The sequence below is a fragment of the Lepisosteus oculatus genome, chromosome 8, assembly GCF_040954835.1.
Source record: "Lepisosteus oculatus isolate fLepOcu1 chromosome 8, fLepOcu1.hap2, whole genome shotgun sequence".
In the NCBI taxonomy this organism is placed as follows: domain Eukaryota; kingdom Metazoa; phylum Chordata; class Actinopteri; order Semionotiformes; family Lepisosteidae; genus Lepisosteus; species Lepisosteus oculatus.
Window position 1 is genome coordinate 6,457,636 of NC_090703.1, and position 12,173 is coordinate 6,469,808.

Here is a 12,173-nt window from a genome sequence, read left to right on the forward strand (position 1 = left end):
GTTGGCTCACCTCTCGGATGCGAACTGAGAGGTGAAGGCTAGTGACTATGGTACTATAGAATCAGGTGCCCCTGAACTACGAGCGACGTACACTATGCCTCAGGGCTTCGCCACATCGTTTTACAAAGCAATATGCAAAACCCGGTAGGCAGGGGTTTCCTGTTTCTCTCCAGTAACAAAGCTGAACCTGTGCAGTGCCGGGGAGAGGGACTGTGACAGTCCAGACCAGTCTGGAGTTTCCATGACAGCCAATGCAACACCGCAAAACACTCGGGCTGTGCGGTGCGCCCATAGCAACTATCACCTCTCCACCAGTGCGCTTCTTTCACAGGGACAGGTCTGCAACACGTGTGGAGGAAAAACAAAACTCCTACGTGCTTTGAAACAATCGAATCCATGAAAGCGATCTCAAATACATTAAACATGTTTTAAAAATATGCTTGGCGAGTTGGTTTACAAAAATCTTTTAGCATATGAACTTATTTAATGTGACCCCTAACACCACACAACCTCTGTGCAGTCGATAAAAGTTTTAACTGATTTGTTATTCAGTTAATAACTGTGCTGTAATGTCGTGACATCTGTATGCGTACACCCTTGTTTGTTGCATTTTCTTTTTTTATATATATATAAAAATAAAAACCAGCGCTGACACCGCGCACAGCTCCGTGGTGGATGTGTCAGGTGGGCGGAGGGAGTGCGTCTGAGAACAGGAGTCTCGGTACCGTGCTGGAAATCAACAGCGTGTCAGCTTTATTTAGGGAACCCTCTCTTCTGGCAGCTGGGAGTGTAGAACAACTCATCCGCGACATTTAACAGTGACTCAAGACTGAGCCAAAGACTGACTCCCCCAGAATGGAGTTCTCCCCTCTGGAAAATATTACACGGGGCTTTTTTTGTGTATTTGTTTAAGCTCGCCTTTCTTACAGCGATGTCCGGACATATCTGAGGGATGCCGCTTGTCTTTGCTCTGGTCGTTCTTTAAAGTGCACGCTTGTCCTTCCCGTCGCTTGCGGGAGTGAGATGCGAGATATGAACCGCAAAACAAAGTCGCTGAAGTACAGTATGTGGACTGGCTGTGACGTGCCGGTGAGCTCTTTACCAGTAGGTCTTTAGTTGTTGTTTTGTTTTTGGAAAATAACACCCCAGTCTAGAGAAGCTCATTTCAAGACCTTCGTTTTTATTAAGTGAATGACAATTCATTATTGCTAGCTATCACAGGTACAAAGGCAGTGTAGAAGACTATTGTGCATAGGTTTGGTTGTGCCTTTAAAATAAATAAATAATACAGGTGAGTTCCTTATTTACAGTCAAACCCAACCACAAGTCAAGCCAGAACTCGGCTTCTTACAGTTTCTGATACCCGTACACGGTTTTTTTGTTTCTTTTAAAAAAAAAAGTCTTTGAGATTCCCTGGATTTACTGCAGCCTGAAGTCCAAAGGTTTCAGAAAGTCGGGCAGCGGCAGGGAGTCTAGGTGCTCCGGGGGAGCGGAATGGATGAGCGCCTGCATGGCCCGGACAAACAGGGAGGTGGGCGCCGAGCCGGACAGCCACTGGAACGCCTGCTCCCCGAGCCGCGCCCGCCACCGCCCGGCGTTCTCCTGCAGCTGGCGCCGCGCCTTGCAGCGCAGCTCGGGCAGGAACAGGATGAGGTAGCCGAGGCAGAGGCGCTGGAGCCGCGGGTCCGGCGCGCCCCGGCCGATCTGCGCCAGGAGGCTGTCCAGGGGGGTGTTGCCCTGCGCGTCCGTCACGCAGGGGGACGCCGAGTGTCCCAGCAGCACGATCAGGCACTCCGGCCGCACCAGCTCGCAGGCCAGATGCAGCGGGGTCTTGCCGCCGTCCAGGTGAGCGCAGCCGCGGCGGTTGACGTAGCCGAGCCGCTCGCACTCCCTGAAGCCCTTGGCGGCGGAGAGGATCATCTTGAGGATGCCGACGCGATTGTAGCGCACGGCCATGGCGAGGTGCGGGGCCGTGGAGGACGGGCAGCAGCAGAAGCTCTTGCTGGGCGTCTCCAGCGCGGCCAGCGAGTATCTGCTGAGCAGGTAGCGGGCGTAGGGCTGGTGGTCGTGCACCAGCGCGTAGAGCAGGGCTTCCGATGGGGAGTAGGCGCACGCCCGCCCGTCCTCCTCCCAGTGAAACACCTCCATGGTCCGCATGTCCTCCAAGACCCACACCGCTAGCAGGTCGCGCACGGCTCGGTAAAACGCGAAGGAAGATTTCTTGCAGTGTCTTTCGGATTTGTAGTCCAGAACCCTGACGTCCCAAGGCATAGCGACCGGCCAGCTGTCAGTGCCCTCCTCCGGGCCCTGGGGTGATCAATGAGCGATTTATACTCGCTATCACAATGAACACAGTAATGCTGTTTTCCCCGTCTGTCAAAAGCCCTGTTTAAGGGTTTTATGACACTTTGCTTCCAGTCTGTTTTAGCTCGCTTTGTATTTTGGCAGAACCAAAACAAACGCATTTATCACGCGTTTGTTGTTTTGTTTTTTTGCAGGTATTTTTTTTGTTTTGCTTTTCTGTGTTCTAGTTACTGGATCTTTCGCATAACGTACAATGCTCTATAACCGAGAAACATCTCTTGTTTACCATAGCACAACAATGGCTAAACGAGGTTACCGTTTTTGGTTGCTGTTGCCTGCTTGTCTTTGCTCTTTTCTACTTTTGAACCTCTACAGATCAACTTTCTAGACAGGCGCAGTCCTCAGAAGTGTGCTGCGTCTGCAAGCCCAAGCCTGTATCAACGCTTAAGAACAGTTGTATTTGAACAGAGAAAAAAATACCAGGCGACGCTATGCTAGGGTTTGCAGGGTATTTGCACACTCTTTGCCGTCGGTGACCCAGCCAGAGTAACAATTCTTCAAACCCCTCTGATAGGGCTGAGCGCAGCTTTTATTCCAACGTGCTGGAGACCGCCCCTCCCCCACCGCCACGCTCCAGCAGCCGCCTTCCCATTGGCTGCTGTCTGTGGCCCGAGTCGCACCATTGGCTGAAAGCGGGAGGGGGCGTGGCCGTTCTTTTGCGTCAATGGAGTGCAAAGTTCTCCGCAACTTTTCTCCTTGAAAAGAGCTGCCCGGGGTGCCGTCACCGCGACACCTGCTATCGGGTGAAATTCTCCGGCACCGGGAACATTCAGAGCAGGTCAGCGTGTAGCGGGGGAGGGTCTCCTCATCTGATATAATAAGATACTCTCCACATAGGAGCGAATGAAACCAGCGAGAGTCGGGCTCCGCGTCAAGGGGGACAAGTTAAAAACAAAATATCTGTTCGCCTTCCTTTCCGATTCGGTTTAGGAGTGGTAAAAGAGTTCCAGTGCGAACGCCTGTATATCTTTATCTTTATCAGTCCGCGGGTTTGAAAGAGGCAACTACAGTAGGTAAATCGGCACAACGGATTAGGGCAGGAAATGAAACAGCAGGAAAAGAAACTGTGAACATCGCCAAAGCTTCATCTCAGCAGCTCTGCGGGTCCTCTGGTGCGCAGCAAGACCTTCATTCCTGTCCCCAGCTAAGGGACAGCTGACGTTGATAGTGGTCACGGACTATTATAATAAAATAATCAACTTTATTTTATAAAGCGTGGTTTCTCAAAGCGCTATTAGGATAATTATACATTGCATACAATTATGCATTGCAAATCATAGCAGTATGTGTTGTTGTTGTTGTTTTTAATCAATTGTGCTGTTATGTACCTAGTAACGTCTCTTAAGACATTTTGCGTGGATGCCGAGGGAAGGGGTCAGCGCCCGACCCGGCCTCCTCGCGAGCAAGCCGCGCGTGTCGCCCGAAGAGACACAGGGTGCCGCAGGGTGGGCGCGCGTGCCCGCGGCGGTGCGCCAGAGAGGCGCCAGGCAGCGCCGCCCGGGGTTCTGTCTCCATAGAAACCGGGCTGACGCCACCGGTCTCGCGCTGGCGAGGAGGAGGCCAGAGGCTTGTGAAAGTCCCGGCGCCCTCGCAGTCAAGAGCGACCCCGACATGTACATTTAATCCGTTAATAAAATCATTCTAACAGGAGCGATCTACACCGGTGACATGCTGCCGAAAGGAAGCTCTAGCCTAGAACCCGAGATTACCGAGGATGGACAGATAAAATAACAGACGGTCGGTAGGAAAGTGATGTCTTTCTTTTATTGCTCATTTAGTAAAAAAAGAACCATTACTTTCCGACCAATATTAATATATTTTACGTGTGGTAGGAAATTTTCGCAAATAAAGTTTGCTTTTCTTTATTGACCATCAGGCAGTACAAATAGAATGAATGTATTCTTATTAAAATCCCTATTAACGATGCATTGATTAAGTAATTGAAGGAAAACATATGATCAGTTTTTGGCCGGGTTCTTCCACAAACTGGAGTTGAAAGCGCGAAGAAAAAGTTTAAACTTGGACAACGACGCCCTCTTGTGGACAGTCCGGTGCGGTGTATCTGCTTACAGTTCAAAGTGACAATCATCCTTTCTTTAGCTACGTGGATGAAGGGAAACATTTTTTTATGGCCTGCATTTTATTTATTAAAAAAAAGAAATCATGAAATCGCTAGACACTTCAGTAACCGAAAACAAGGATACACAGTAGTGCCTTCATGAAGTAAAAACAAACAAATACTGTAAACTCGCTACAACAGACAGTCCTTTCAGTAAAGAAGCGCATCCTGTTGGCATTTTAACTGCCTCCACGTAGTTTGCCCTTCTGTCCCCTGGTGACTCGTTTAATGTCTTAGCAGAATGACTATAATCATCGCCGGCGAAACGTGCAGGGTGGGAGAGGCGATAGTGAAATGATTTTTTCACTAGTTCACCAGCCCCCGAGTGCGCGTGTGTTTCCTTCCTGTCGTTCGCCCGAGCGCTTGACCTCCCGGCTGAGTCAGGCGCGGGTGCGAGTCGCCAGGGGTGGGCGCAGGCGCTGGCTCCTCCGGGCTGTCCCGGAGGGGTTTTTTTGGGGGGGAAGCTCTTGGGACACATAACGGACACATTTAGCAGCCATCTCACCCTGCAACTCCCAGCTGGCAGCCCCACTGGAGCTCAGCAGGTGTGAGCCTGGTCAGTACCTGGATGGGAGACCTCCTGGGAAAAACGAAGGTTGCTGCTGGAAGAGGTGTTAGTGGGGCCAGCAGGGGGCGCTCACCCTGCGGCTCATGTGGGTCCTGATGCCCCAGTGTAGTGATGGGGACACTATACTGTAAACTGGCGCCGTCCTTCGGATGAGACGTAAAACTGAGGTCCTGACTCTCTGTGGTCATTAAAAATCCCAGGGCGTTTCTCGAAAAGAGTAGGGGTGTAACCCCGGCGTCCTGGCCAAATTTCCCATTGGCCCTCACCAATCATGGCCTCCTAATAATCCCCCTCTATGAATTGGCTACATCACTCTGCTCTCCTCCCCACTGATCGCTGATGTGTGGGGAGCGTTCTGGTGCACTATGGCTGCCGTCGCATCATCCAGGTGGGGCTGCACACTGGTGGTGGTGGAGGGGATCCCCATTACCTGTAAAGCGCTTTGAGGGGAGTGTCCAGAAAAGCGCTATTTAAGTGTAAGCAATTAAATTATTATAACCCACACGCGGACGCATGCAGCGGAAGCACCATCGTTTGCCCCTTAGAGCTTTCTAGTTTGTTCAGTTCCTCGCTGTACCAAAATAAGTCGTACCTACTGGGTGTCACAGCGGTAAAGTGAAAAAAACGATGAGTCTGTCTTGATCTGTTTCCCCAGTGGCTTTAGATAGATACTTTACTGATCCCGTGAGGGAAATTGCAGTGCAGCAGCAGCTTAACACAGACAACACAGCCACAGAAACAAACACAGATACAATAATAATAATAGTACAACACATACAATACAATCAGTACAGTGAGGGGAGCACTGAAAGAGTTACTCACAGTCCGGACGCACAAAGAACAAACTAGAACAGAACAGTACGCAGAAAAATCGTATCACACATATGAATATAAATATAGATGTAAATATAGATATAGATATAAATGTATTGCACAGGTCCCTGGCATATATTGCACAAAAAACGGTTGTAAACGGGAAAAGAAAAGAAAGAGAACAGATGTAGCAGTAGATGTGTAAATCCTTTACATCCTGGTTGTAAATCCAGTCCGAATGCTCCCGTGCGGGTTTTCCTTTGGCCCTACGTGAAAGAATTCCTCCAGCACAAGAATTATTTTAATCTATTCCAATTTACTAATGATTTGCGCTAAATGAATTAGCCCCCCAGTCACTTGAATTTTGTCAGTTTAGAAACTCGTCTAGCCGGCTCTAGAGACCCCTGCTGGAGCGCTGCGGTACTGCAACGGAGTCTGAGTGAGGAAAGTCCCGAGCAGAGGGGCTCATCCAGTACACTGTACCCCTGTGTGAGTGTCCCTGCCTAAGACTAATAATAATAATAATAATAATAATAATAATAATAATTGCTTACATTTATATAGCGCTTTTCTGGACACTCCACTCAAAGCGCTTTACAGGTAATGGGGACTCCCCTCCACCACCACCAGTGTGCAGCCCCACCTGATCCCCCAATTTATAGAGGGGGATTGTTAGGAGGCCATGATTGATAAAGGCCGATGGGAAATTTGGCCAGGATGCCGGGGTAACACCCCTACTCTTCTCGAGAGACACCCTGGGATTTTTAATGACCACTTAGCCTAAGACTAAGACTGTCCCTCGCCCCAGACCACAGTCAGGCACGCGTGTCGTAACTAGGTCACCAGAGGGAGCTACTTTCTTAGTGATGGAATCAGGTGTAGAAACTTTGGAGCTGTATTTCCAGTAGAGGCCTGGTAAATGACAGCATTGTGCACAATGGGAGAGCAGTGAGGGTCAGTGACAGATGTGTGGATCGCTGGCATGGGGGAAACACTTAACTGTGCACAAATCAGCGTGCAGAGGCCTTACGGTAAATGTAAGGACTGTTCCCAGAGACAAAAAATAAATAAATATTGGGAGACAATCTTTTCTGAATTGCTTCAAAATGCACACAAACACCTGAAGCGTTTCATCCCCACCTGCAGGCGAAATCTCAATTTGAGTAGCGCCTGCCCGCCTTTAAATCAGCTGGACACTGGCCTGGAAATATTCTTTGACGAATGGAGGCTTGTTGAAAGTCTGCAGCTGCTGAGAGGCTAGAAAGAAGGCAAGGGAGCCCCTTTGCTCGGCTCTGCTGCGCGGGCGCTGCTGCACAGGACCGTGTCTGCGGTGCTGCTAGACAGGCCCGCCAGACAGAGGGGTTAGGGGGACTCAACTTCAGCATCTAGCCCCACAGCTGTTACCTAGCAACAGCGGAAGTACAGGCAGGGCCCGGGGAAGGTGCTGGAGAGAGAGAGCATGTGATGTCTGGCTGGATCTTTGATGATTGTCATTGGCGTTCCGGCTTCTCCGAAGCGCTGCACAGACTGCAGACATCTCCGAGGCCCAGAACAACAACAACAACAACAAAAACTACTTCTTGTTTGGTTTCCACTGATAAAGCTGCTCTGTGCCATTTTGAATCATGAGCCATATGAAAGAAACAACGCCTTTGACCGAGTGCAGACCTGTTCTGATGTGTCTGTGTGCATTTCGGACGGCACGCTGCATTCCCTTACAAGTGATTTCTTTGTCACTTTTTTCGCCTATCAACAAAATGCCCGCCCGTCTCTCAGAAATTACAGGATTCACTTTTCATGTTACCTTATCCCACTCCTGTTTCTATGGTAACTCTGTGAGACTCGGAGAGACAAAGAGAGACAGACAGGGCTTCCAAGGACAGAGAGTCTTGTGGCCAGGGGGGAGGTGTGTGTGTGGTGGTGGGGGGGGGGGGCAGATAATTCTGATCCAAACAACAGTGTTCCTCTGTGGCCACTTACTAATTCATGGCTCACTACAAAACCGTGCACTCTACAAATGCAGATAACTCCCTCCAGGGGCAGTGTAACTAGTCGCTAGCTCATCACCCCCATGCTCGTCTGTAGGAACTACTCGTGCTGCAGATCCTTATTGTTCCTAATACAGCAGTGCTCAGTCCTTTTACAGTTTGTGCTAACCTACAGTTACACACGCTCTGACAGGTAATGCAGCTTGATTTTAATTGTTTCCCCCATTGGGATGAACCGAAACTGAAATCTTGTTTCATTACTCGTCAGTGTGTGTTATTGTGATTGACCCCATCGAGGGAAAGACAGAAACAGGCAGCTGTGCATCTTGTTGTTTCTCCCCTTTCTTATTTTTCTGATTGTACCTTTTTTATTCTTCATGTTTGGCTTCTTTTCCTTGCTTTGTCTATCGGTTACGGCTGTATATTTTGTATTTGGTTCTGACATTTTTTAAGTTGATCTGGTCGAACCCTGGTTTCGGGTGGGGGGAGGGGGGTGTCGAGGGGATTTGTGCCTTGGAAACTTTGTTGGGTTGTTTATTTGGTAAAACTTCAATAAGACGATTTGAACTAGAAAGGCAGAGGTAGGCACAGCACAGAGGGGGATGATGGATTCCTTTCTGGAACCCTGAGAATCACAATATCACCACATCAACATCACACATCACAGTGTCACAACATCGCAGAGTCACAATGTTTCAATATCACAGCATCTCAATGTAACAGTGTCACAATGTCACAGTGTCACGATGTCACAATATCACAGCATCTCAATGTAACAGTGTCACAATATCACAGCATCTCAATGTAACAGTGTCACAATGTCACAATGTTACAGCTAGAATACTGAGGTGAAGCAAGACTGATCAAGTCTCAAACTTGTCAGAAACAGGAAGATTTTCTGAAAAAAAACCCACTATGAGCTAAGTTGCATCGCACCCAGTACATAGTGGGTCATATAATCCAGTTCAAAGTCTGACTATTTTCCTCTACTAACCTGAACAACAAAAAAACTCTCCTTGTCCAGGTCAGCTCCTCCTGTGTATTTAATGAGGGACCAGCCATCAACACTGTCTCATCACAGAGGAGCTCTGCGGTGTACGCCTACTGGCGCTGACCGAGGAGACAGAGGAGCAGGAACAGAGATCCTCAGAAATACTGGATCTGGACAAGCACAGAGAAAGCTGCCACAAAACTGCGTGCAAACAGAGTATTCGTCTGTACGCACAGCTGGTTGTATGGAAGGAACTTAGTCTAATTCAACTGCAAGAACAATATGAATATTGTGAATTAGACAAGGCCAGGGCAGTGAACAGTGTATCGAATAATGCAAAAGGGGCTTAATGCTTTTTTGAGGCTCCCTTCTGCCCTAAGGTAAATTCGCTTACTTCCGATTAGCAGGGGAGTGTAAAGCAAAGGTTACCTACATTTTAATCAGAAGTCAAAGAAGAAGTAAAAGAATGACAACAACCGAGTTCATGCTGATGAGTTCCTTAGCCCCCCCAAAAAAATATTTTCATAGTTTTGTACATTTACCGCAGTTATAAAGCAAGTTATAAGGCTGCACGACTCATCTCTCCAGACCTCAAAGAGTCTTCTCCCTTCCCATCTCTCGGCGGGAGACGGAGAGGAGCGCTCGGGCGAACGTGTTCAATGGCGCTGCACAGTCAATCGGGGTGCAACGCCCATCGCCGTCGCAAGGTGGTGCTGCGGAGGGGACGGTGAGCCGACGTGACACCAGTGTTCGGGGTTGCTCAACCTGTCGGCGCCGGCCACCGTCGGGGATATAAAAAGTAACCGGGGGACGTCACAGACGAGACTTGTCCCGTGTTGGAGCGAGTCTGCACCCCGGCCTGGCAACAAAGGGACTTTGCTCACACGTTAAAAAGCTCTTTTGGACGTCTGTCGGTACACGTTACGCGCACTAGATGACATCTAATTTTTTTTAAAACACGCGTTTATTTAGTAAATGTTTTGCGAGCGTCTCGTTGTTGGTAGCGCGTTGCTCACGGGGAAGGGATGCTGGGAAAAAGACAAACAGCAACTGCCGAGTTATGGAGGAGACGATTTAGAACTTAAATAGTAAAATTTGTAAAAACATGTGAAATTCTCAGTGAACCCTGCCCGAAACAATCCGTCCCCTATTGTGTATTGAGCCCGTAATCTTTGGCTCAGAGAGGGCCTTAGGTCGTTTCATGGGGTCATAAGCGACTATCAAACTACCAAACTATCTGCAGGGATGTAGGGAGAAGGCCCATCGCACAGCACAGGTTCCCAGTGCGCCCAGTTAAAACCCACAGCACGACCTGATGCCCGTGTCTTGTATTTGTAGACACGATGGCCTAGTGTTAAGCAACGGCATTTGTATGCTTTATTTAAAAAAAAACCCATCGATATTGGTCTTTTAAATGCAGCAAATCCTCATTGATGACCTGGGATCACAGCCCCTACTTGTACCTTTTTAGGTCTTTACTGCTCACTAATAAAACATCTTAGGCCATTTTTGAATGTTGTTATCTTTTTTTGGAGGGGGGTGGGGGCAAAGTTATGGCTGCAGTCGGTGTTTTTTTTCCCCCACTTTAAATGGGGCAACAAGAAGCGATCGTGTTTCAGATGCAGTGGTGCTCCTGTGGCCGGGGGAAGGGGTGAACGATGGCCCAAGCTGGAAGCCATGTTTCTCCAGACCCGAGACACCACGCCCATGCTCTCGAGACCCGCATTAGCGTCACCTGCCCACCACCCCCCAGCCTCCCTCCCCTTCTCTCTCTCCACAGCCCTGCGCGGCCACTGGCTGTGAGGACGAGTCGTGCAGCCGTTTAGCTTCCCAAAGTCAGCGCCGGTGTCCACCCCGTACGGTGAGCACTTTCACAAATCTCCATGGGGACCGAGACAACCAGCTGGCCTGGCCTGGCCTGGCCTGGTGTGAGCCCTCATCTCCACATCTGTTTCTTTTTCCAGACAACCGTATCTCAGAGCACAAGGGGAAATGTCACGGGATCACTGTCACAACAGGCCTGCAAAAGAAATATGTTGATTAGTTGATTTTTTTTAATTTACAGAAAAACACAACTGTTGCATAGGCTCCAGGCAAGCTTGACCCAGTTTCTTATTGGGCAGTAAAATAATGGATAGCCGAGGAGGTAGCAAAATGGACTCTGCCACTGCTGATGTATCTGAGACCAGAGTGGATTGAAAACAGCCTGACAACACACCTCCTATGTCTCCGGTGCCGAAGTCTGAACTATCTGTTTACTGCATTGGGTTGGTTTGCTTTTCCAGACCATTGTTTGAGGGTTTCTTTTTGTGTGTGTGTGGTTGAAAACATTTCCTCTTCTTGTCACAGTGCTGGTCAGGGAAAAAAATTTTTTTTTTACAATGACCATTAGTCTACAACATCATCTCAATTCTCAACCTCATATTTAAAACAAATCTTTCGAAACATACATTTACTCTTTCAAAGTATACAGATATACTTCCTAAATAAAGAAGGAATATAGAAGGAAGAGATGGTTTCTGGCATCATCCACTTAGCTTTCTTTTACCTGAAGTAGAAATGGCACTATTTCAACAAGGTACGCAGTAATATTCACCAAGTTTGAACATTTGATTTAATTTCAACTATTCTTCAAATATTTCAACATCACTTTGAATAACAGATAATGCTCTCTTTGCTTTCATTGTAACTGATCAGTACATTTGTCCTTACCATTGAAGAAATTAAATGCAAACTGAATGCAAATATAACCTCATTCTCTGTTCAACTGAAGGCAGTGACGACATTAGATAACACTGACATCACAGCTCTGTGACTGATAGAGTTCATAGCTGTTAAAAAATAAGTTTGTTTTTTAGTCACTGAAAGGATTGCGTTCAGTAACTGTGGGAGTTTAAAGGTTGGATTTGTTACAGTATATATAAAACTGCTTATAATTTCATTGTTAATTGTTTTTCTATTGCCTTTCTTATAAACTGTCACACTAGATATGCAAATGAAAAAGATTAATGGACACATACATATCACACCTGAAGAAGGCTCCACGGCCAAAACGTTGTTTTCTTTCTTCTCATTCTATTGGAATAAACCTATCACTTGTTCCTTTCCATATACATACTAACAAACACACAGCACAGGAGCACAATAGAAAGAGTGGGTGAGGATGGGTGTGGGAGATGACAACGCATGTCCAAAGAAATGCAAATCTGGGAGACGAAAAGCCCAAGAGATGCCTGAAAGTTTGAAATATGTAAATGAATGAAACTACGAGCAAGTGGGAAAAGAACACCAGATACCGTAGGTCAGGACCACCTCAGCCAAGCCTCAGAA

At 47.9% G+C, this 12,173-nt stretch overlaps 1 protein-coding gene and 1 long non-coding RNA gene across 3 annotated transcripts; both read right to left on the reverse strand.

The window, feature by feature from the left end:
* Positions 1–1,160: 1,160 nt before the first annotated feature.
* On the reverse strand, positions 1,161–3,113 carry ankrd9 (ankyrin repeat domain 9). Its single transcript, XM_015350275.2, has one exon. The coding sequence runs from the start codon at positions 2,269–2,271 to the stop codon at positions 1,420–1,422; it is 852 nt and encodes a 283-aa protein (XP_015205761.2). The 5' UTR covers positions 2,272–3,113; the 3' UTR covers positions 1,161–1,419.
* A 4,681-nt stretch (positions 3,114–7,794) lies between these two features.
* LOC138241013 (uncharacterized) lies at positions 7,795–9,758 on the reverse strand. Of its 2 annotated transcripts, none has more exons than XR_011190201.1 (3): positions 9,434–9,758; positions 8,847–9,013; positions 7,795–8,477 (listed from the first exon to the last, which is right to left on the reverse strand). It is a non-coding gene; the product is annotated as an uncharacterized lncRNA (long non-coding RNA). The 2 variants fall into 2 exon arrangements; XR_011190200.1 differs by having other exon boundaries at positions 9,386–9,758.
* Between the last annotated feature and the right edge of the window lie 2,415 nt (positions 9,759–12,173).

Coding starts and splice junctions, on each gene's coding strand:
- ankrd9 (XM_015350275.2), bottom strand. CDS start 2,271: ATGCCTTGGGACGTCAGGGTTCTGGACTACAAATCCGAAAGACACTGC.